General features: G+C 44.6%; 1 protein-coding gene across 7 annotated transcripts in view; it reads left to right on the top strand.

Moving 5' to 3' along the window:
• Window positions 1-26,182, top strand: part of Sox5 (SRY-box transcription factor 5) — a 367,386-nt gene that overhangs the window by 163,237 nt on the left and 177,967 nt on the right. For all 7 annotated transcript variants that reach the window (XM_055605653.1, XM_055605658.1, XM_055605654.1 and 4 more), the window contains exons 4-6: window positions 694-780; window positions 13,066-13,238; window positions 17,999-18,067. In XM_055605653.1, the coding sequence (XP_055461628.1) occupies window positions 694-780; window positions 13,066-13,238; window positions 17,999-18,067 (329 nt within the window). The remainder of the gene's footprint in view (window positions 1-693; window positions 781-13,065; window positions 13,239-17,998; window positions 18,068-26,182) is intronic.

The raw sequence follows: 26,182 nt of genomic DNA on the forward strand, positions 1-26,182 counted from the left end.
CGTGACCTTGCTCTCTAAATGGTGTCCATCCTGTCCCAACATGGGGCATTTGAAAAAAGCGTGATACAAATCTGATATAGGCCAATAATACATTTGCATTAGAGGCATTACTCCGTTTGCCCGATTTTGCAGCCTTTAAAAGCTTCTTCCACGTCAACTTTGTGTTTGTTTGTTATTTTCGGTGTTCAGTGTGTCCTCACGACCCTGCCCCGGCGCGGTTACCGCCACGCAATGTTACACATACTGTAAAGCGCACGTAATTGTAAGTACACAGAGGTGCGTAATTCCATGTAGCAGGTTTAAGGGCTAATTCTTTGCCTTTTTTTTTCACTCTGCATTTTATCAACATAATTATTTTCTGAGTGCAGACTAACACTCTGAAATTGACAAGCATCCATTATAGCGAGAATTTATTCACCAAATTGTAAAACAATGAGCTGTGGGTTTACATGAGCCCATTGTCATAAAGAATCAGCATGGCTTTGTTCCGGAAGGAGAAAAAGCTAATGGTTTCGAAACAGCAGGTGACCAAGCACATTCCTTTTATCCTCCCCTGTTATCAGTTTGTTGATGAAGTCATTACGAGCTGGGGCCAGGACCAGGATGGCCTTATTCTTAGCTGGTCGGCTTCTGTGCGCCCCGCTGAAGTAGTCATGCTGACTTGCTTGTATGTGTGCTTTTTCTCCACCTCAGATACCTCCAGTATTGAGAAGCTACTCTCCAAGGACTGGAAGGACAAGCTCCTGGCGATGGGATCGGGGAACTTTGGAGAAATAAAAGGTAGGAAGTATGTGCTACTTTTATCTAGAATGCTCAGAAAGGACGTTGCTATTTATAAGTATTAGTGGTTATGAAATACTTCTGTCCCAGCTCCTTCGCCCCATGCGTGTGCTTGAGACAGGTCTTCCAGATGGAAATAGATCACGCTTGTCTGTGTGTCCAGCTTGCACTGTATAGGATCAAGAATGGTGTTTATTTTTTCTTGTCCTAACTGCACAAGCCTACTCTATCTGTGGTCTACTCTGTCTCTGCTTTTCCTCCTCCTATTTGACTTGAATGGTTTACTTCAAAGGTAAGAAGATATCAACAGCACACCCAGGTTAGAAATGGTGTCTTGTCAATTATAATTCACATTCTCTATCTGAAGTATGCATACTTATTATGGGCAGTTGGAGCCCACAGCCATCAGCAAGGCAGGCGTAGCACAAGGATGTTTCAAGTCAGTGTCAGCAATGTTCTGCTTTGAGCTTATTTGAGTCATCAATTACAACTAATAAAAGCTTTCTGTGGACCTCAGAAGACACGGAATATTCATATCTTAACAAACTTCCAGTAAAAAGGGAGGAGATTTAATTTTCTCATGTAGAAATGAAAGCAGATGGTCATTTCGATTAGTTTTAAACGGCCACTTCTCAAAGCAGGGTGGGCAGTGTCCCTGTTGCTGCCCCAAGGACACCTGTGATTCTAAATCCTAAAGCAATATTAATTTTGAGACTGTCAAGCTACTAGACCATCAATGCTATCATATTTGTTTATAAATTGTGGTACTTACCTTTAAGAGCTGCTAAATGTAAATTTCAGAATCTCCAGATTACTATTAGCATATATGCAGACACGTGTCTGAGCAACTCTGTGGTGTATAGATCAAAGTGACAGGCCCTCCCTTGAGGTTCTGCCTCTTCCAAGTATCCTAGAGAAAAAGCAAAGCATTTGTCTTTTCCACTATGTCTCCTATAGACAGTTTGTATCTCTCTGGCTGTTAGGAAAGTTCCAAAAAAACATTTGACTGATGATTTCACTTGTCTTGTCAGTCATTTGAAGTTGCATGCATTCTGGCTTTGGAGGGTTGTGAATGGGTAGTGAGAATGAGTGAGCGTTCATCAACAAGTTTGATGACCAACATCTATTTTGGAAGAAAATGTAAATGAATAATTAGCATGCCTCAGATCTTGGCAGAAGTTAAGGAGGACACAAAGAAAAGCTTTGCTTCCCAGGAAAGCAAGCCCTTCACCTCACAGTTTTTGGTGGACTTTTAACCCATGGCCCCTGAGGCCTGGGATTTATAGTCCCTGCCTCTGTTTCCCTCCACTGACCTCAGCCATCACCAAGAGTGGCTCAGAGAGGACTGACTGCCTGCTCCAAGACTTGTAATCTCAGCTTTCCCTCCTCTTCCTTCTCAAGTCGGACTTGAAAGCCTCCACAGCAGTGCTGATAAGAGCAGAGGACAGAGGCTTTGTGCTGGCCTTTGATGCTAGCCTGGGGGTACTGTAGGACTCTCCAGCGCAATCACAAAAGAAGCCTCTGTCTTTAATTTTGAGTTTTCCAAGCTTCACATTTGGAGCCCAAGTTCAGTTATTGTCCTCTGGTTCTGTTCAAAAAAGCTGTTTCCAGAAACGTTTTGAAAGCAACTGTACTTCTTTCTCCTGCAGAAGCATGGCTATTAGGTGCTCGGCTCAGGTTTCCCAGGGAAGTGGGGAAAACAGCTTTGGGTTGCTTTGCCTGCTGGCTGTGTGTGACAGTTGCAATTACGAATCATTGTTCCTAGGTGTAGAGGCTACAATAGAAGATTGCCTCTGGGGGTAAATGAATTTGAGGGGGGGCAGGCAAAGAGTATGCCGTGCCCAGGAATGTGGTTTCTAGCCACCTCAGAAGAAGTCAAAGAACAATGCTCCCTTGTTTCTGTAGCTGTTTTATCCCAGGCAGAGTAAGGTGTGAGGCTCACATGGTAGTCTACTGTTTCTGTCCGGGGACAGAAGGAGTGGTTCTGTGGGCTTTTTCAAAATCTGAAAGCATGACCGTGCTGAACAACTGGTTGGTTTCTTGGAGATCATTTCAAATAGTAGACTAGAATAGAACTTTCACATTTGTGAGGGCGATGGTGCGCGTATGTCAGCTTCACAGTGTTTACTGGATCTTCTCATGTGGTAAGTGCCCCTCCATATATCTTGGCCAGTTTAATTTAAATTTTCATTGAATATGGGAAATGAACATAATTAGAGAGGGGAGAGAAGGAGGGAGGAAGAGAAATGAGAGAGGGAGAAGGAGAGGGAGAAGGGAGCATCAAGAGAGTCTCTTGCAGATTTAACACTGTAGCCAAGCCAGTGGCTAAACTCCATTCTTCAGTACTTCAGCTTTAAGATACCCAATGAGTAACTTTCAAGGTATTTGAATAAATTTATAGAGTCGCAACTTGGAAAGTTTACAGAAATGTTTCTCATTGTTAATACTCAAAGTAAGTGTCAAACTTCTCTTCAAGTAAGGAGGATATGTAGGGTTTGATGTGATACGTTGGCTGTCCACAAATAGTTGTGTTTAATGTCTATCTCGCTATTTTCCCCTCAAGAAACAATGTTAGTGAATGTCACTGCTCTCTGGGAGAATGAGCCTACTTGTCTCTTATTGTTACATTTACTTGTGTGTGTGCACGTGCAGAAATGCATACACGCACCTGCACATGCGCTGTGTGTAGGTCAGAGGGTGGATGCCTAGAAGTCGGTTCTCTCCTTCCATCAAGTAGGCTCTAGGATTCAGACTCAGTCCTCAGGCTTGGCAGAAAGTGCCTTTAGCCACAGAGCCATGCCGCTGGCCTCTGATTTTCCTTTTTAAAATGGTAGAGCATTTCTCCTGGTGTTGTACCATTCTATACTCTGGCGCTTTGGAGATGTGACACATTCGGGCTTGAAAGGCAGAGTAGAAATTGCCCTCGTGCATACATGCAAGGCTCACAGAATCTCGTTTTAGGGAAACAGTTGGTCTGCAGAGCTCTGCCAACAACAGCCGGTCAGTTTGTGCTACCCTCCAAAGAGCTGCCTGAGGAAATGGTTTTGTCTCCTCTCCTCAGACATACTGCGTCACCGGGCAGCTCTCAGAGTCCTTCTCTGTCGTCTGCAGCAGAAGCTCCGAGCAGCAGTGGCAAGCAAGGAGACAGATGCTTTTCGTAGCCTGGTGGTGACTGGGGACGGGGAAGTGGTGAGCGCTTCCAGCTGGCTGCGAGTGATGCCCACAGCAGCTCAGCTAGGATGGAATTCCACGACAGTGAAGGTCACTGAATTGGCACCTCACCTGAGGTCAGCGTCTGGGGATCCGTGGCAGCTTTGACTAGTCTGAACAGATCGTTCATTTCTCAGTCAGGCAACTGCAAACACTGTGTATTATTTGCAACACGCACTTGTAGAATATAACAGCCATGTCTACTTACAGCCATCTCTCCTTTATTTATCCTATTGCTGTAATAGAAGCGGGGCATGGGGAGGGAGGCTCGCTGGCCAGGTTTCTTAGAAGAACCCAGGACAAGGACACTAATGGACTTGCATGGTCTTACCCAGGACTCCAGGGTTCTACTGTATTAAGTCTTCCAAAATGTTATACATGCAAAGTAGAGGTAAATGCCAACTGTGCTAAATAATATAAAAATATGGCTATTTCAAGTCCATAATTTTGCTCATTCTTGAGAGTGGGACAAACTGAACTGCAGGCGAACACTGAACCGCTCTGGATTCGTGTCAATAATCCTTTGGGCTATACAATTGCCTTTGAGCTCAGGAATTAAGCTCAGGCTGTGTGGAGTCAATACCCGGATTAAGATAATCCCTCAGGTGATGTACATTTTTGAAACAGACAGGCATATGAGTATGTCCCTTGAAGGAGATAATTTTTAAGTTTAAATGGCATTAGATAGCTTGAAAATAGTTGGGAGCAGAACAGAAATCAGACACAAGTTTTTTGTTTGTTTGTTTGTTTCAAGTAAGAGATATAATTCCTGGTGAGAAAGCATGGTCAGTTGGTAAAGGGCTTGCACTGCAAGACTGAGGAAACGAGTTCAAGTCCCAGACCCATGGTTAAAAACTGAGCTGGATCTGCTATCTTGGTTCTTATTTCAGCACCAGAATGGTGATAGGTGGATCCCTGGCATCTCAGGGCCAGCTAGCCAAGACTACTTGTCTTGTTCTGGGCTGTTAAAAGACCCTGTCTCAGTGGCACAGTTGGACTCTATCTGAGAAATGACACAACTCATGTAGAATTCTGGAAATCTGAAACATAAACAAAAACATCAATATTTTTATTTTTCTTGCATGGATCACTTGGAAAGGTTTCTGGAACCCATTCTTTTAGAGCCTGTACTTTTAGGGTCAAAAGCATCACCGTGAGTAACCGTGTGAGGGCTGTATCTGCACACGACTGGAAGCCTGTAAGTCTGCACTGTTTCAGCAAGGCAGGAATGTTGACTTCCTGCGAAGGCTGTCTCATCTTGTCACAGAGTGTAAGGTGTTGCTCATAAAAGCACAAAGCCCCTGATAGGGGAGGTCGTCCTCCCCTTCCATCTGACCCAGCCTATCAGGTCTTATCAGGACTGTCTTTCATAGTCTTCCTCTGTGGCCTGGTAAGGCTGCTCCCTGCTCAGGGGAAGGTGATGGAAGAGCCAGTCACTGAGTTCATGTCAGAGACAGCCCCTGTTCCCATTAGGAGAGAACCCACTTGGACACTGAGCTGCCATGGGCTACATCTATGCAGGGGTTCTAGGCTATCTCCATGCATGATCCTTGGTTGGAGTATCAGTCTCAGAAAAGACCCCTGGGCCCAGATTTTTTGGTTCTGTTGTTCTCCTTATGGAGCTCCAGACTCTTCCAGGTTTTTCTATCTCCCCCATCTTTCATAAGATTCCTTGAACTCTGCCCAAAATTCGGCTATGAGTCTCAGCATCAGCTTTAATCCCCTGGGTAGAGTCGTTCTTGTTCCTTGTTTTCACCTTCTTCTGATGTCTGTCCCGTTTGGGTTTCTGAATGAAGATTGAGCATGCTGGGACACAAAGTGAATAAACTGTAATAAATAAAATTTATATTAAAAAGATATATAAAAACATGACTAAAATCCAAACTTAAAACTTTTAAGTTTGTTCAGTAATTTATAAGCCCTAATTTTTTACATTGTTATTGGAGTAAAATTTATAAATAAAGTTTTATATATTCAAGGTTAAAGAAAAAAAAAAGGGATGAAGCATCCATGGCTTTCCTGGCCCCAGTGCTAAGCTCACCTTTGGCTGCATGAGCAAACTTACAAAAGGGAACAGCATGATGCTTCCAGACCTCATGGGTACATGACTGTGAGGTGTGGCATCCATTCTGCTGAGCATGAGACAGATTCTCCCTAAAGCTTGCTCCAGGTGTGATAGAAAATACTTAGATTCTATTTCTTTTGTCTGTTTGCATCAGAAAAAGAAATAGCATCATCAGCATTGTTATCCGGCCATTTAAAACAATTTTCAGGCTTGAGAGGAACTGAACTTGTAAAATTAAAATAATGGTGACAGCATTGGTATTCTTGTAGATACAGGCTCCTCCAAAGCTTGTGAAAACATGATCTGGGCTGTTAGTTTAATCCAACCCCAGACCTCTCTAGCTTCATACTAATCTTAGTAATGGGGCATGTACAGCCACAGCAGTGAGCCGTCATGTGACCCCAATTTTTCTAAGTACCTTGGGAAAATCGGGTTATGTCTTGTAGTTTCTCTTTCCTCATCTGCTCACGTAAGGGAAGTCACAGTTAAGTATTTATTGCTTACCACTCCATAAACAACTTCCTCACAGAGTTATCGTGATAGCCATCTTATCCCAATTCACAGACTGTTAAAAAATGATACCACCCGGAGACCAGTTATCCTAAACCACGTACTGTAGTTGTGGTATAAGGATAGCCTGTGCCTTCTGCACCATGCACAGAGATCTGCCTTTCATACCTTAGACAAGACAGTCACTCAGGGCCGTTACATCCTGAGAACACCTGCAGACAGGCTGTACCTGAAGCTCCCGTGGAAGTCCAGCCAGGGCAGTTAGTGCCTAGCTCTCCCCATACACACATTCTTACATCCTCATTCTGTGTGTGCGCTGGCCCTCCTAACTTAACATCAACTCAAAGCTTTGAATCCAGGGCATATTTGAGTAGTAAACGACAAATAAAAAAAAATATCATGCTGGGGTCAGAGCATGGGGTCAATGGTTAATATCACGACTACTCTTTTGGAGGCCTGGGGTTTGGTTCATTGCACCTACTAAGTGGCTCCCGTCACCTATAACTGCAGTCCCAGGGACCCAGTGCCTTCTTCTTGCCTCTGCGAGCACTAGACATGCAAGGGGTGCACAGACATAGATGGAGGCAAAACACTCACACACATACAACAAACGGAACAGTCACTCAATCAATTAAAAATTTCATATTAGATATGACATCTACTGAATGCAATCCAAATACAGCGAATATAATGTGATACTCTGAAAACCTTATTTTCACATTTTAGGTCTATTAAGTAGGTGGGTGTAATGATCTTGTTAGAAGTTCCTTAAATTACACGAACTTCAGTTATGAAGGTAAAAGTCTGTGATCTTTATTGAGGGCTGGAGAGATGGCTCCAGCTGTCAAGTCCTCTTGGTCTTGAAGAGTTATAGCAGGTGCGAGCTGCCCTGCGAGGGTGCTGGGAACGGAAGTCAGCTCCTCCATAAGAGCGGGTGACCCCCTTACCTCCTGGGCCACCTCTCCAGCCCCCTTTTTATGCTTCATGTTTTATTTCAGCCATTTCAAGGAGCTCCTGCTAGAATCTGATAAAGATTGTTTGAAAGAGCATTCTTGTAGATAGAAGTGTGCAACCTTTTGACTCTCCCTGAATTGATTTTGTTCATTCAACTAAGAGATATCAGGTGTTCAGGAAGCCTCATTCTGTAGACGCCAACGACGCAGAATAGCTGGTTTCCTGCTATCACAGAGTGTATGATCCAGCAGGTGACATGCTAAATAGAACGTCAATAAGAATGCAACAAAGTGCACAGTATTGATTGACAAGAAGCAAGGTGTGATGGCCTCTGCAGTGTTAACATTTAGGAGAGGTTGCCAGAGGAGCTGGCCGGCCGTCACGCTCTATCCGGAGGGCCTGAGGACGTCTTCACTTGTCATCTCCTCCATATAGAGAGAGGCTATAAGCAGCCATTCTTTTCTGGCTTCCCCTGTGCACTAGCACTAACCGTCCTGGGTGGCGGGGGCGCAGTTATAAACCATGAAGAAAACCATCCTGCATCCAGTAGAGAGATACTGTGTATTGTACACAGTGTGTCCCTCCCCGAAGAACTTGTCCCGTTTAGTACATGATCTGTGTGCAGGGGGGAAACCTTGGTGCAGATGAGTGAAGACGCAGAGAAGCAAAGGAGTGTGCTGGTATGGCGGGCCTCAAAGACGCATGCGTGGGAAAGAGGACATGGGGCAGATAACAATGAGAGGCCCATGGCTTCTCCTCCAGGGCTCTGTGAGGAAAGCAAATCAAATGTTCCTCATATGCATGCTGACTCAGCGAGGGTCAGGTGGGCTGGTTATTGTTGTTGTGTGGCATGTGGCGGCGTCCTCCTCCGAGCATAGCACACTGGACATTTGCCTGGAGTTGGGGTTTTACTAGGGAAAGAGTAGACTCAGCTAGGAAGGAGGGAGAACCTGGGTGATGCAAGGAGGAGCCGTGTCAGGGACAAACAAGTGGTGACAGAGACAAAGATCCAGGAAATGTGTGTCCTGGTCCAGGGCTGACAGGATTTTCCAAGAGTTTGACAAGAAAAAGGACACAGACAAAAGGGTGAAGAGGAACACTTATCTTCCAGCCATGCTTTGGTCCTCACAGAGACAATTGGAGACAGTGTTCAGGCCTCAGGATCTCTTCTCATTATCCTAAGAAATATTGTGACCACATTTCTTTGGAGGACCCTCCATGAGCTTACGGGACTGTCCCGCCTTGGTTACTAGGCCTTTGAAAAGAATGACACTGGATATTTTTGATCTTGGGTGAGCATTCATTCTAAGGGTGCTAGAGCTGTACTACCATAGAGTCAGACACACACACGAGTGCTAGCTAGGAGCTGGGACTCCAGAATCAATGGCGCTCCTAGAAACAAAGGGAGTAAGCACCAAGGCTCTGAATCAGAAGAAACTGACCATTGCGCTCAGTGTGGCTCCTTAGAGTGGTGCGCTGTTTGCCTCTAGGAACTCTGGGTTTAGAGGAGTAGGCAATGGCTGCTGAATTTTCTTCTTCCGGTGAGTACACCCTGTGGAGTTTTCCCAGGATCTAGCTGATTTAAAAGTCTAGAATGTTGTTTGAGTCCTCACTATCCTCCTCTTGTTCACAGGCCATGCTGTGAGCCTCTCAGTCATGGTGAGGAATGAGGGAATTTGGAAGTGCAGCTCTCCAGCTTCTCTGTTTGTTTTAGTTTAGGACTTTTGTAGAAAAGGAGCTCACTACAAAAATTGTATCCTCTGCTAAACTCAGAAATGCAAACTTGAATCCTATGCGGTACCTACAAAACGAAAGTCCCTGGTCTTCCTCTTAGTGACCCGTGGTGGCTGAACACGAGGACGGTCAAAAGCGAGGGGAGAGTCTTCATGCTACTCATTAGAAAAGGCTCTGGGGCTTGTTGGCCACCACGCAGAGGCCACTTGCTTTGCCCCTGGTAGGGAGGAGCTGGGGCTCCAGTAAGGAGCTGAGGGTACCATGGGGTCTTGGGGACTCGGCGATGACCGGGGCCTATGGGGAGCAGCTGTGTTCACTGGGGGAGCTGGAGAAGTCGTGAGGGGATAGGGCGTGGCTCCTTGGAAGAGTGTGGCTGTGCAGGCCCTGGCCCCCGGATCCCATGGCTAGCGCTGTTAGCACTGGTGCCAGTGCACACTGGAGTAGACTCAGGGTTCACAAAATTAGAATCAAATGTAAAAATCTCACATTTTATTTTAAACATAAAGTATATTTTATCTTCATAGCTTAGTGACGGTCTAAGAAGTTTGCTAATCTCCCTTGTCTGGAAAGCCAGAAATGGCTTTTTTTGACACTCATCACCAAATACTGTACTTCTTCCTTCCCCACTGTTGTACTGGCTTGTGCTAACAGGCTTGTGCCTTCATGGCTCCTAACTCATATCGCTGCATATTTAGGTGAAATGCATTTTCTGAAAATACAAATAATTGTAGATAGTTTAAGAAATATGCAAGCATGAGGAAGAGATTAAGATAACGTATAATCTCGTCACCTAAAACAGTTACTACAGATATGTGGGTACACTGGCCTTCAGTCTTCTCCCTGAAGTGTAGACGTCATGTCACCTCGCTGAGGCGAGTGTTAATACAAATGCCTTATTTTCATGCATCTCTTCACTTGAGCATCTGTCATGAAGAAACCCCATGTTGTCACTCTTCCCAACGGTGGCACTTCACAGTCTAGCTGTCCCATCACTATTTAATGGTTCAAATTTTAAAACGTCTATATTTACCTACATTTCTTGGCGTATATTTCTCTAATCGGGGTCTCTTCTAAGTAACGAGCATCCCTAGACATGATGTTGACCTACTAAGTAAAGGGCGCGTCCATGCCTTGGGCTATGTTCACAATTTGGACTTTTAGTACAAGGTAGCATCTTGATGTCAAATGAACAGGTGCATGAAAGAAAGCTTTCTAGCTCTACATAGACTATTTAATACCCAGAATAGTCACATAGCTTGTTTTTCTTAGTAAGATTGCCTTTAGTTGTGATGGAAAACAAATTCTGAGATATATTAACCTAATTGTCATTATGTATTAACCAACTCCCCTAAACAAGGCAAAGTGTTCATGATAAAAAAAAAATGTTACATTTAGGGGCTGGGAAGGTGGCTCAGTTGGTAAAGTGCCTGGCTCACAATTCAAGGCCCTGAGTTGGGATGCCGCATGCTGGACACCACCGTGAAAGGTCAGCTTAACAGCACGCACCTGCAGTCCCAGCGCTAGGGCTGTGGACAGAGGAGGGTCCCTGGGATCGCTGGCCAGTCAGTCCAGCTGAACTGCCAAAGTCTCAGCTCAATTACTGATGTAATCAGAGTGGCATTCAAGGTTAGCCTCTGGCTTCCAATTGTGCACACACACACGCTCACTCACACACACACACACACACACACACACACACACTCACACACCGCACATACACACAAAGAAATAATAAATAAATGATAATGAAATCGCCCAAATAATGATTCTTGCCTTATGTCCATCCATACTGAATCACTTTGTATATGTGTGCTCCTTGGAAATACTTTAGAAACTGTACTTTTCAAAACTCTGCCTCATTTCCAAGGGAGGACCTGAAAATAAGCCACTCACTATAGCTACTCTTATTTTTTTATGTGCTTTTTCTTCCTAAACTCTATAGGGAGGGATGCAAGTGGCTGGCAGAGCTGACTAAGGGAGAGTGGACCTTTCTGGTTACATATACAGGTGGCAGCTGTGTCCTTGAAGCAGCGCTCAGTGTCTTCCGTTTGAGGTGAAGAGTGGAGTTACAGCATGTACCCTGTAGATTTTTAAATGGCTATCCCATATTATACAGCTAATATCCACTTATAAGTGAGCCTATACCCTGTGTGTCTTTCTGGGTTATTCACTCAGGATGATCTTTTCTAGTTCCATCCATTTGCCTGCAAATTTCATGATTTCCTTATTTTAAATAGATTGGTAGTATTCCATTGTGTAAATGTACCACAGTTTCTGTATCCATTCCTCAGTTGAGGGACATCTGAGTTGTTTCCAGATTCTGGGCTGTTACAAATAAAGCTGCTGTGAACATAGTTGAGCAAATGTTCTTGTTGAATGGTTGGGAATCTTTGGGGTATATGCCCTGGAATGGTATAGCTGTATCTTAAGGTAAAGTTATTCCCACTTTTCTGAGTAAGTGCCAGATTGATTTCCAAAGTGACTGTACAAGTTTGCACTCCCACCAGCCACGGAGGGATGGTTCATGTTTGGTTCTGCATGAACTTTGGGTGATACCCATCTGCCACTTTACCACTAGATGGGAACCCGCTGAGTTCTCAGACTTGGCTGTTTGCTTTGTTGCCTGTGTTCTGGTTTTTAAAATAAGAAGATGCTCTGAGACTTGGTTGGCTATACCTCAGAACTCCCTTTCCGTGTGTGGAGCCTGGGGATAAACCCAGTGCTCTCTCACTTGACTGGATGCCAGGAGCCAAGGCGCTTCCCCACGTTAACAGAGAGTTTCTCATGAAATCTTCCTGGCCGGCTTATAAATCAAGGACGGACGGGGGAGACAGATCAGGGCTAAGGGTGCTGCTGCTCTTCCAGAAAATCAGAGTTCAGTTTCTATCACCCACATCAGCACACAACCTCCTGGAGCCAGAACTCTCCTCTGGCTCCTGGGGTACTGGCACACATGAACATATAAACCTGCACAGACACATAAATAAGTAATAAAAACCTTTTTGGAAAATGAAAGGCAAGTCTTATTCTTGATAATGCCTTGATCTCACCATAATTTGGCTATGAAATTACACTTGTTTTGTCTTGCCTGTTTAGTTAGAACAAAAACTAAAGATCAAGAACTATGGCTCAGGCATCTTTTTATCTCGTGTGGGCCCATCATAGAACCCCAGGATCAAAGACGCTCACCAGCAGTTTGTAATTTACTCATAAAAGACACAAAACATATGGATTATTTATTGTAAAAATGTCATTGTCTGTTTCTTATGTTTGTGTGTGTGTATATGTATGTGCATATGTGTATCTGCATATGTGTGAAAGTGTGTGATGTGGATGTATGTGTGTGTACATGTGTGTGTACATATATGTGCTTATGTATGGAGACCAGAGGTTGACAGCTGATATCTTCCTCACTGCCCCTCCATCTCACTTTTAACCACTTCACGCTGTTTGCCTAGATTTGTTATTCAGAAAGAGCTCCAGGACCCCCTGTTGCCATCTCCAGAGTAACCTGTGATGATTGTGCTGACACTTTGGGTAGGAGCTGAGGGTCAGGCTCAGGTACTCGGGACTTACAGAGTAAGCACTGTATTAACTGAGCCAGTTCCTCAGCCCGGTCCTGGTGGTTTTGATGGGGGAAGAGAAATTGCTTTTCATTATTGAAGGGAAATCTAGAAAAAAGGTAGGTATGCGCATGACCAATCAGTACCAGCCCTGTGGCCGGTCTAGTTCCCTCAGAAGCAGAGCCACGTGGCTTGAAACGTGGCCGCCTTCTCATGCCTCCTGTGTGTCTTCCTGTTGTGTTCCTGCAGGGACTCCGGAGAGCCTCGCCGAGAAGGAACGCCAGCTCATGGGAATGATCAATCAGCTGACCAGCCTCCGGGAGCAGCTCCTGGCTGCCCACGATGAGCAGAAGAAGTTGGCTGCATCTCAGATCGAGAAACAGCGCCAGCAGATGGAGCTGGCCAAGCAGCAGCAGGAGCAGGTGAGAGAGATGGGGGACCAGGGGATCCTCAGCCAGCTGCTGCCTGGCCTTAGTCAACAGTGTTCTTAGTAGAGAAAGATGCGTAGCGTTCCCTCCCATTCCCAGCCTCTAAGAAAGTAGAGGAAAAGGCAGTGAGCAAAGGGGAACCATGACAGTGGGATGTGTTGGTCATCCGACCTGGAAGACATAAACTGGAATGCCTGGAGTGCCCCTGAGCCTTATCTTACCTTTAGCACCAGCGTGATACCACTCATGGAAACTCTGACAGCTAGACTCATAGGCAGGGTCACAATCAAAGCTCAGGAGCACAAAACATACTGTGCACAAGTCTCTTCAAGACACTGGCCCGAAGTGTCTAAGACACGTACATGAATGTCACTTCAGACTTGGGTCGCCTCCCCAAAGGTATCATAGAGTCCAGCAACAACAGCCTAAACAAAGTGAAAGCCACTGTCATCAAACGCTTCTAGCCCCTAAGCAATCCACACAAACTATGTCTCAACTGTTAATTACAGTTTTACTCACTGGTTTGCTCAATCCCAGGAAAGGTCCTGGGATTTTCATCCTCTACAGTTGACACAACTGTTGTGACTGTGAATGTAACCCAACTGTGGCTACCTGCCATGGTCCCTGTGAACAATCAGACATGGGTGCATCAGCAGATAGTGGGGGGGGCCCAACCTCTTCCCAATGAACGATTGGCTCTTGATAGATTCCGGGATGGGGAGTCATTGTCTCTGCTTGTGTACCTGCAATTGAGCTTACCTGGGTCTAGTAGACAGCTCCAAGCTCATAGTCACATAGACAGTCCTGGCTAGAGTCTCTGGGTAACAAAACAAAATGAGCAAACACAACTACGAAAAAGAGATGTGTAGGGAAGAGACAGGTAGCCGGGGCTGGTAAGGAAATGGGAGGTAATGAATTACAAGGGTGGTCAGTGCTCTAGAGCTATGTGAAAGCCACAAAAAGCCAGAGTTAATCAATACGTAGCCGTGAAGTGATGGAAAGAATGAACAACAGTGGAGAGTTCAGGAAACACTTGGAAGTAGAACATTTTGAGAGAGAATGGCTAATAATAGTGCCAGTTAGATTCACTTTGAATAGGTGGGATTCAAACAGGGAAGCAGGGTTCTAATGGGGAGGCAAGAAGTCAGTAGATGTTACAGAGAGTACACACACACACACACACACACACACACACACACACACTCGAGACGGTAAACCTGTCAGTGTGGATAATTACTGTGGACACAGAGTGGAAAAGGACTGAATGGAGAATTACAGTTAGGGGGTTTGTTGAGTGAGCAGAAGGAAGAAGGACCCTGAGTGGAAACGGGGATGGGATGAAGGTTTGAACTGAGGAAAGAAATACCCGGGTAACATGATTTGTATGGTGTGAGATTTTCTTCAGTCATTTTTCCTTCTTTACTGGTACTTTATTACATCATAAAAAAAGATTGCATTTTTTTTTTTCGGTGAGAGGTGTTAATGTTTTAATTTTGCTTTTTCTTTTTATTATTTTTTTCCTCCTCCTTTTCATCATCATTATTATATATCTTACTGTATAGCCCCGGATGTCCTGTATTCTTAACCCTCTTGGCTCAACCACCTGAGTTCTGAGCCCACCCTGTCCATTATGTTTTAATTCTTAGTGAAATACCTTATCACTTCGCTTTCAGATGTATTCATGCTGTTATTGAGGGCCCCTGTAAATTTAGCCTTGTGATGAGTTCTGACAACTTTCTGTGACAGTAATAAGCCAGCCTTGCCCTTAGGTTTCCAGTGTCATTAGCTATGTCACACCATGGCTCAGATGAAGGGGTCACCTCGCAGAGGTCCCCTGCTTGCTTTGGAGGACCTGAGAGCAGCTTGTTCTTTTAAATATAAATGGGTTTTCTGCTCATTCCATCATACATTCTTGGCCCATCTATGAGTGACAAAGGTAGATTCTAGAATGCTTTCCTTTCTCAACATCTCTGGCATTCTTCTTGGAACCTTACCGCGCTGAGATATTTCCAGAAGAGCTCTCCTTTGGTAGAGATGCCTAGAGATGCTCCCTCCATAGCCTTGAGTGTCCTTGGGAGAGGTACAGGTCAGTCTTCAGAATGCAGTTCTTCCAGTCTGGTCATCTGTCTGGAGCAGGCATGGACATCCCCACTCTGCATTCACAGATCCTCTTTTCTCTTAAGATTAGGGGCAGGAGCTCTGGAGTCAGCTCTGCGTGTAAAGTCTTGACTCCTACATATGAGGGGCTGAGTTCAATCTTTGAGAAGCCATTCTAAAAAAGCCAAGTGTGCTGATGTGTACTTGTACTGAGAGAAGGGGGTCCCCGGGACCCACTGACCTATCAGCCTAGTCTACTCAGCAAGATTCCCAACAATGAAAGACCTGGTTTCCAAAAAACATATGGTAGACAGCATTTGAGGAACCAAAGACAATGTTTTCCTGCCTTTCCCCACCAGAGAGAGAGAGAGGGGGGAAGCTGGCTTTCCCAGACCTGAGAAGTCCTTTATCCTGACCCTACGTTCTGTGGACTTCCCAACCAGCCTAGGATGCCATCCCTCTGCATGTACTAATGGCCACAGACCTCCAATGTTGGGGATGTGTTTACCCATCAATCTCACATGGTCTTCTCATAGCTTCTGAACTCTAGTCCATGGCATCTGTTCGACAAATCCATATCAGTCAGGTTCTGACCTAGTTACTAGATGTTGAGAAGGACATAAAAATACCCCTGTGAGCTACAGGGCATTTTGATGATGTTGGGAAATACAAAGCAGCGGATTGTAAGTGAGGGTCTAGAGACAGAGCCATGCTTTGTTAAAGCTGCTGCCTTAGAGAAACTGAGCAGGCAGTACTTGAACAGAGTCTTGTAGAAGGTGAGGGAGCCAGCCACATGGCCACTTAGCCAGGGGTTCCCAATGGGAGGCTGTAGCAAAAGCCGTGAGAAGTTGGAGCATGCTCATTGTATCCAAGAGGGTGCTACAAGAGAACTGTGGCAAAAATGGAGAAAGAGCACAGAAAGAGATGAAAGGGGAGAAGCAGGAGGCCAAACTATGTGGGCTTGCAGTCACGATGTGGCTGCTGCCTTGTACTCCCGAGTGGTGCAAAAGGGTTTTGAAAAAATGAATAGCATGGTGTGCTATGTCTTTAAAAAGATATCTATGGACAGTAGCTTATAATAGACTCGAGGAAGAAAGAGCAGAAACCAGAGAGCAAATAGGAAGGAGGTGGTTACATCCTCCTAGCTTAGTTGGTAGCTTAAAACAGGAGCGAGGAGGGAGGGGTTGAAGTGACCATGTTCTTGACATATTCTTGTGATATCTCTGAAAGAAACTAGGTGTCAAGTGAAGTAATGCCATGTGAGAGGCAAGACCCAGACCTTGGCAATAGTAATAGTAATAGTCTTAAAGAAACAAACAACCAAAACTCCACCTTGCTGCTTCAAAAAAGGAAATGCTCTTTTCTATGCTGTAGCAATGAGGGCAGAAAGATAGCAAATTTGTTCTGCAGCCATGAGAGGAATGACATAGTTCTGTTCCACAGTCATGGAGCCCACCCCTTCTTTTTACCTTTCACCCTCAATTTTCTAATAAAAAAAGTAAAGGAGACATTTGTGTCATAGAAATTATAGGAAAATCCAGGCTCCTTTGTAAGAAAAAGATATAGAGTTATTTATTCCAGAGGTCAGGTTGCCTCTCCTGAGGTTTTCTCTAGATCTCGTAGTATTTGAAGTCACCTCTTTACTTTCTGGTCTCAGTAAGTACACACTCATCTAGGCAAATGCACACATCTGGTCTTTCATAGCACATGATGTGCCTTCATTACATTCTTAAGTGTTTTCAGGGATTAGGAAGTTCTTCCAAGTAAATACAAAGCCATAGGTCAGGGTGTTGTTCTGAGTTCACACAAAAGGGGCTGAGTGTAAGCAGAAGGGATGTGACTGCTGTTCCCTGAGGTAGAGAATTTCCAAGGTCGTCATACGCAGGTCTAAATCTCAACTAATTCCACACCTGTTGAAGTTGAAGCATCCTTGAGTATGTGTGTGTGAAGCTTAAAACAGACATGTTGGCCATGAGAATGAGCACAGAACCTTTTAGCACATGTATGAAAGGAGACAAGGAAGGAAAGCATTTACATTAAGCACTTCAAGGTTCCAACATCTAATTATGATGCAGAATCAAAGCAAAAGAGTGCCAGGTCACAGAGCCAGGAGAGAAAATTCAAGACTGAATGCATTGGGTGGGGCTTATAACACATTTTGAAAGGGAGAAATACAGGTGATTCGAGACCCAGGGAGATAAGTGTGCAGAATAGAAGAGGACGTGAAGGGCCGCTGTTCAAGACGTTTGTGAGTGGCCGAGATGGGCATAGTATTTACTGCAAACCAACCAGCCCCAAAACTTCACTGAGGAATCTAGTATCTTTGATACCTTGGGCTTCTCTGAACTTTGGCCCCAGCAACCCCTCTTTTTGGCACAACACTTTTCATAGAATGATTGACAGCATCAGTAGAGGACCTATTGATACCTTGCTGTGGAGAATAATAATCAAAAGCCTCCTGTGTCTTACTGGGAGGGGCCATTGTCTAGGCTCCAAACGGTGTAAGTGGTGGCTGAGACTAAATGTCTCCTTGGATCCTCCTCAAGGATGACAGTTCAGCTCACGGAGGAGTGGCAAGTCCAGCTGTGATGGGCACCGGGTTGTTCCCCCCTGCCCTGGGTCTCACTGTATTGTCAGTGTTCTCTGTTTCTCCACAGATCGCGAGGCAGCAGCAGCAGCTTCTGCAGCAACAACACAAAATCAACTTGCTTCAGCAACAGATCCAGGTCAGAAATCAGCATTTCAGCATCCTTCCAGTTAAAGAGAATCTGTCCTTTCTCAGTCTTCTATAATTTAATGGAAATGACCCCCTAGCTGGAGGCCCTTTTGGCTCAATTCTGTATGTATTGTCTGTGTGATACAACTCTCAAGAGCTGGCTCTACCATAGAGCAAACTTTGTCTGGCAGTATCTGAGCAGGCTGCCAGCAATTTCGACCCCATACCTAGGGGATATCATTATAGAACACTGTTTCACTCCTTTGTGCTTTACTGTTGGAAGTCACGCCTGTGGACATTCCTAATGGGGTGGGTGCAAGGACCCAGCAGAAAGTCTACAGCTGGGTTTGGGTTAGAACTCAGAGGTTCCATTGATAGCCACTTGTGATCAAAGTGGGACACGGAGAAGGTAATGAATCCGTGTGCATCAGATATCACAGTGGTATTGCCTGCGAAAAAACAAGTCCATGTTTATTCTTTGAAGAATCACAATGTTAAAGGACTTTGATAAGAAGGCATCTGCCATGGTAGTAGATGATGAAATTAATCATCAGAGGAGATGTCTTTTCTAGTATGTGCTGCCTACGTAGACAGAGTTCTCTCCTGTCCATCTTGAAGCCCCTTTCCTGGCAGCATGTAAGTGATGCCATCATTAAGCGCTCGCGCACTGGGGTCTAGTGAGGTGTGACTTTATCACCCTGAGGTAGAGGCCAGGTGCCCAGCAGTGCCAGGCTTGCCGAGGTTCCATGGGATTCTGTTATCATACAATAGAAAGGCAACAACTGTAACCTTTCCCATGGTGGTAAGACACGGTGTCTGCTGAGCACTGGACTCCTACCAGCCAAGGATGGATACGTGAAGCCAGTAATTAACGTCGGGTCATAGCTTGTCTGGAAGCAAGACCTGGCTCCAGGATTAACTTACATTTTTCTGTGTGGGTAAAAGTCATCATTCTCTTGAAATTTTCTCTCAAGGATAGTATATTTAATACTGTAAATGCCATAGAAGCAAATGTTAAAAACTATTTCATTCAGTCATCAGTGTAGCCTTAACTGTTTTACTAAACATGCCCTCCCATTTATCTGGAGGAGTCAGCGCCTCCGACTTCATGCCAAGGCATGCAGACTGATGCTTACTCTTTCTCTGCCCACCTTGGGCAAGAACTTGCGGTCACTTAAACTGTGTTTGTTATCTGGAAACACTTATCTACTCCTCGGATCTCAGTGCCTTTCTGTTCCTTCAGAGCGAGCGCGGCTGTAACACCCTATAGAACCCGGCATAGCAACCACCGTTACTCATCTCTGCTGCACCTTCTGAGCGCTCTGCGTCATTGTTATTTCCGCCTCAAAAACAATGTGTTCCAGTCCCTACACTGTGGCACACACAGTTACCTCAGACACAATTAGGCTGCCCCCGAAACTCTTTGTTTTAACTTCAAATACTGTGGTAGTTTAAGTGGTCTACCTGCGAAGCGAGGCATTTGCCATTGGCCGCTGGTTGGACAGCTGGACTCAATGGGCTAGACTGAGTTTGTGAAGACTGGCAGCTGCATGGCTTCACAGTGCAGAACAAAATATCTGCTCAGCGTGTCCCTTTGTCTCTCGTGTGTCTCTCTGAAGGTGAGGGTAAGTTAGGTCTCTTTTTTTCTCCCCACTTGAAATGTATTGTTCAATTAAAGGAAATGAGTGCATTTTCACGTTTGTGCACAAACATCCATATTAAAATCGCTCTTGACCTGAGAATTTTATCTTCTCAACCCTTCATGAACAGAATGAAGACAAGATTTACTCTGGCATGGCTTCCGCTAAGGGAAAAGCACACACTAATTTGCACACGAACCGCTTTCCCTAAATTGCTGAGGGTCGGTTCTTTATGAAATATTTTTTAAAATTTATTTTTATTAATTACAGTTTATTCACTTTGTTTCCCCCCCTGTACCTCCCTCCCTCCCAATCCCACCCTCTCTCTTCCCTACCCGTGTCTCTCTCCCAGTCCACTGATAAGGGAGGTTCTTCTTCCCCTTCCCTCTGATCCTAGTCTATCAGGTCTCATCAAAGAGTGGCTGCATTGTCTTCCTCTGTGTCCTGGTAAGGCTGGTCCCCCCTCAGGGGGAGGTGATCAAAGAGCAGGCCAATCAGTTCCTGTCAGAGACAGTTCCTGCCCCTATTACTGTGGAGGCCACTTGGACACTGAGCTGCCATGGGCTACCTCTGTGCAGGGGTTCCAGGCCATCTCCATGAGTGGTCCTTGGCTGGAGTATCAGTCTCAGAAAAGACCTCTGTGCCCAGACTTTTTGAATCTGTTGCTCTCCTTGTGAAGCTCCTGTCCTCTCTAGGTCTTACTACCTCCCACTTCTTTCATAAGATTCCCTGTGCTCTGCCCAAAGTTTGCCTATGAGTCTCAGTATCTGCCTTGATACCCTGCAGGGTAGAGCTTTTTAGAGGCCCTTCTGGTAGACTCCTGTCCTGTTCCCTGTTTTCTCCCTCCTCCGATGTCCATCGCAATATTTACTATAAAATCCATAATTTTAATATGACCGCATATTCTTCTTATGTATTTCCTGGTAGAGGCTTAGTAGGGTTGCCATCTTCTGACAGGGCTGTTCACACAACTCGTTAGTGTTAAAAGAAGAAGTAAAGCTTCCGTTTTATGTTTTAGTCACAAATAATTATAATGGTCCATGCTCAAAGGCTTATCCTAACACCGAATCACCCATCTTCCCTCGAGACCCTGTCCCGGTCTTTATGAGAATTGATGCTAGGGCCGTGGGAGGTCCAGCCTTCCTTCTCTCCACAGTGGCAGCGTCTCCTAAGATGCTCCCCTCCTGGCCTTAAAAGAGTGACAGTTTTTATTCCTACCTGTTGTGTCCCACCCTTAACACACAATAAGACATGAAATGGCATTTATAAAGATCTCAGAAAAAGCTGTCTTCCCAGTGTTCTTTTTTTTTTTTTTCATTTTTGAGAAACTTCTGTTGTTAGTGGCGTTTCCCTTTTTCTCTGTTTGCATTTTCTACAGTAGTAACATTTTAGCGGTGTATTTCCTGATTTCCTTATACAGTAAGTCTCCCTCTGTTCGATATGGATGATGGATGCTCTGTGTTCCACATAATGAGCCAAGGCTGGCGGTCCATCTTGACCCAACTCACTGTATGAAAACCTTTTAGGCAGGAAAACACATGACCTCCACTCCACTTCTCTATGACAACAAGTCAAGTGTCCCTAGAGATGCACATTTCTTTTCTTGTCAGAACGTCTGAGGAGATGGAGTTTCTGGAGCTTTGGGGGAGGTATTTAGAGGCATGCCTTATTTTGTAAGTTTTGCTGATTCTTAGCAGTAGTGGTTGGAGCCCGTAGAACTTAAGGGTCTTCTTGACGGTGAACAGTGAGAATTCAACAGTGCTCATGTATAAAATCCTTCAGTACATTTGACGATAGCCGTCTGCTGGTAAGGTGCCTGGTCTCATGACTCCCAGACAGGACGTTAGGTTTGAATTCTGAGAGAATCACATAGTTCACTCATCTGACCAACTCTCAAACCATTGTTCATTGTGTTCTCTTGGGAGAAAAGAATTAGTCATTTACAACCGCTGTTCTGGTTTTTGATCCGTAAGGTGAGCACGCAGGATTAGTCACAGCTCTGGCTCGTTGACGGGCCTGGCTGCGTGTGAGTGAGGAAGTACCTTGTTCCCCTGATGACCCCACTGGGCATGAGCATGACCCTCTACACCACAGACCAGGACTCAGCCCCTTGGAGTATACCTCAAGCTGTTTCTCTGAGGAGAAATGCTCCTGCCTGAGCTGTCCTCAAGCCAGCCTCTGCATTTTCATGCTTTGCTGGATCTGTGAGACCGAGATGCTGGCTTGTGTCCTCTGAGGTTCGTTATTCTCAGCTGTGAAATGGGAATCATGATAGCTAAGCGGGAACACCATTCTCTGAGGGCAGTTGTTCAGTGAACTACATCGGTAGAGAGAAAAATGAGTTTTTCTAGTATTCCCATGGCTGGGTGACTTAACTGTTCTAACCACACACAAATACATGCACACTCACATGTGTATGCATGGACACTCACACACATACTCATATACATGTATGCACACAGAAATACTTATACACAGAGATAGCAGTATACACAGGTATGCAGACATAAACATACATTCACAGAGAGACACCTGCACACATACAGTCACGGTCATATACACACGCAGACACATGTACACATACATACAAGAAATGCATACACATCTATAGACACACATATACAAAGGTGCACATACATACATGGAAATACATACATATACATGCACAGTCATACACATACAAAAATATATGTACATGCAAACATACATATGCACTACACATGCCCATGTCACATGTATGCACACATACACACAGACATCTCTCTGTATACGCATACTTATATATACACACACTTCTAGAGACACATATATCACATGTATGCATTACACAAGAACACACATGCCTCCATACACACACATGAACACAGTCTATGTGGGGTCATTGCAGAAACTGATAGTATGATCTTCCAGATTCATGGGCCTTTAGAACTTCAACGGGGTTCTAGAAGGTTTATATCTGTACCCATCTCTCATTGTCGCATTTGTGATCAGAAACACTCAGGCTTTGATTTTCCCGGTGTCTGGAAGTTGGGGATAGTGGCTACTTTCAAATATCCCACGTTTGGCCCCATTCATTTTTATCCTACAAATATCCTATCATTTAAGGCTTAATGACCCAACTTTGAAAATGTCTTCCTGCCCCGCCGGAAACTTATGCTTATAAAGTCAAAATGCAACTTGACTTAAGTACAATTGAATGATTAAGTTGCAGTCATTGGGCTCAACCAATTTGTGATAAAGCTTCATTTTCTTGGAGCCAAAGTTCTCTGAGCTCATTAGAATTTGGGTAATTCTTGATAAATTATTATGCAGAAAGAAACCTACTGAAATACTGTATTGAAAATATAATAATGTTAGCGGTGACATAATCGTGCTTGGCTGGCCTGCTGATTTATGATTTCTTTCTCTGAGTGTGGTAAGTCAGAAGCATTTTTCTCTCCTCAATAAGACACCCCCCCCCCAATACATGAGTACAAAGAGATTACAAGGTAACCTTGTCTCTTTGGGAGACTGGAAATGCCAAGAATAAACAGCAGGCCATTAAGGTAGCGTTCAGCCCCAGAAGGGAATGCATTAACCCCTTGAGTTCCAGCTAATGTTGAGCTCTTTGAAGTGCACGTCCTGAGACTGGACAGGATGTGTATGTTCTTGACATTGAGATAGGGGACCAGAAGAAGCACCCAGGGGTAGAAGTCAGTTCAAGAGCTCCCTGCTCCTCTGTCTTTCACTTTTGGCAGACAGAACAGTTTGGAGAGGAGGGTGGTATGCCTGACAGAGAAGAAAGGGGACCTGACTGATGGCAGGTCTATACTTCTAGGCTTTCCCTCAGGAGAGAAACCAGGAGCCCCTGCGAGCCTTCTACGTTGATAGGTCTCTTGGCAATGACCTAATGACAGGGTAGCATGCATTCCCATCATCTCCCTCCCTAGGCAAAGTTATTACATGAGAGAGAGAAAGAGAGAGAGAGAGAGAGAGAGAGAGAGAGAGAGAGAGAGAGAAGCAGAGTTGATGTGCCTCTATCTCATCATTTCTATCAATAAAGCCCTGTTATGTGGCAAAGTGGGCACCTGAGACAAGGAAAGCAGCCATGCTGAGCCTGGTCCTCTAGACTGTATTTACACACTTTTCAACACCCACCACAGTCTTTATCTCTACATAAAAAATACAACTGTAGTGTGGTGGTTCGCGTCTGTCATCTTGGTGTTGGTGGTGGAGGCAGGAAGATTTCCATGAGTGTGAGGTCAGCTTGACAAAAGAGAGGAGACCAAATGGAAGAGGCCTCACTGTAAGACACAGCCTCGCCAGCAGCAACAATAACAAATACAGTATAGCACTGTTCTGGTAGTCAAGTGACCCTGAAGAGATGTCTCCAGGTCATTTATTATTACTATTGCCTTGCTGACATCTTCTTTCTGCCCCTTCTGGAACATCACAGTATACTGTGTATCCATTACATTGCGTTACTCTAGTCATTCTGTTAAGCCTCCGTTTCTTCAGACATGCTTTCTTGTCGAACAAAGCCTCTTGCCTCCTGCCTTGTCTGACAGGGGCAGCCTCTCCTCTCCCATTCCCAGAAGCCAGTTGCTTTTTTCTATATAGTTTTCTGTGAACACCTGATACTATTCATGTGCTTTACCCGCAAGACTTCCTGACCGTTGAAAAATCAGGCAGTGTTCACATTTAAGCAGATGGACTGGCATGGCCTCCTGCATTTTTCTGCACAGAGTCCCATGGTTTATAATTGCCTTTTTTTTTCAGTTTTCTCTTCATAGTTTTAACCTCATTATCTTCTTAAATGTCTGCAAAGCCTTAAGAATAAGTAAAGTCTCTGGAATCACTCTTTGGTGCTTTCTTGCCCTTTGCTCTTTCTTTTAGAATAGATTTATTAAACAGTCATAGTTTTTTATTTGCGAAGGATTAAATGGCATACTCATGATTTTTAAACTTGTCCATGTCATTACTGAAACCTCTACGTAAAAAGGGTGATGTCTGTATTTCTCTAAAAATAGTAATTACATTAAAGTTAGGTTGATGCCAGGGTTTGGAAGTTCTAATATGGGTTTTGAAACAAAACTTGACTTGAGCTCCTTACCAAAAGAGAGGTGGGGCTGGAAAAGGGAGGGAAGGAGGGAGGCAGGGAGAGAAGGAGGAAAGAAAGGAGAAAGGGAGGGAGGAAGGAAGGGGAAATGAATGGGAGGTCTTCTACCAGAAGAAATCCCTTCTTCCCTTCCTTTCCTTTCCCCATCCTTCTTTCTGTTTTGGACCATTTTCCTCTTCAGATAATTGTTTCATCTGAAGTTAGTATAGCTGAAGCCTGGACCAGAACAGTCTGCAGGGAAATACACTTGGAACATCATCTATAAGCCAGCCCTTTGTCTGATGAGCTGCTCTTTCACAAGCTGGAAATGTGGCCACTATATAGGAGGAAAGAGAAAAGCCCAGAAAAAAGCCACAGCACTTTTTCATGAGCCCCTGCTTATCCCAGTTTCTACCTGTGGACAGAGTAAGTTGATCCCAGTCTATTGCTCTGCAATCCATGTCCTGTCAGTTTACAAAGTAGGGCCCGTTTGCACTTAGCCAAGACCATGGGGGCTTGCCTGTCAACAGTGGGGACAGCACAGCTCAAAGCAAACAGAATTAGGGGCAGAAGTGAAAGCTGGCCTGAAGTGAGCCACAGTGTGCTCTATTTGCTTCACTTCATGGGTAGCAAAAGAGATATTCCTGGGTGGAGGACTCGCGGAAGCCCGAGTGTTTGGAGCTCCAGTTTTTAAAGGGAATTCATGAACGTAGAACAATTAGAAACCAGTGAAATTAACAGCATGTTAGCGGGTGAGCTATTGCACAAAGAAAACAGACACATCCCGGGTCAGGACCCGTACCCTAGGTCCCTGTAGCACAAAGAAAATGTTTATTAGTTCCTAGACACAGAGCTTAGTTCTAAGGTTTTTTAGTTTTTGCTGGTGAGTATTCACATCACTTATAAACAAAGTAAAATTAATTGGTATTTTTATGTGTTGCCATGTTCATGTGTACCTGTGTGTGTCTATGAAATAGGGTTTCTTGGTGCCTGGAAAGCACCTTGGGAGTAGAATTTTAAAACCTTGAGAAATGAAGCAAGCTTATCGTATCATAGTTTTGTTTTTGTTTTTTTTTTTTTTGTCAGAAGGGAAAGAGAAATCACTGAAGACTGAGGACTTGAGGATAACTAACTTATGAAGTCACAAGGGTTGTCTCTATTTTCAGTATGAAGGAGAAGAGCCGGTTATTTCTTCTGCATTGAATGTTCTGGAAGTAGTAGATTCTCAGTCATCATCACTTAGTGCAAAGAGCATTGGAAAAGATGAAGAATTTTGCCTTCCTTATAACATTATCCAGGGCCGCTCGCGCTCTCTCTCTCTCTCTCTCTCTCTCTCTCTCACCATGTCCTGCCTGTCTTAGCTTTGTTTTGTTGACCCTCCACAATGCTCTGTCCCTGACTTTCTTCT

This window comes from Psammomys obesus, unplaced genomic scaffold (genome assembly GCF_907164565.1).
Source record: "Psammomys obesus unplaced genomic scaffold, mPsaObe1.curated_primary_1811, whole genome shotgun sequence".
In the NCBI taxonomy this organism is placed as follows: domain Eukaryota; kingdom Metazoa; phylum Chordata; class Mammalia; order Rodentia; family Muridae; genus Psammomys; species Psammomys obesus.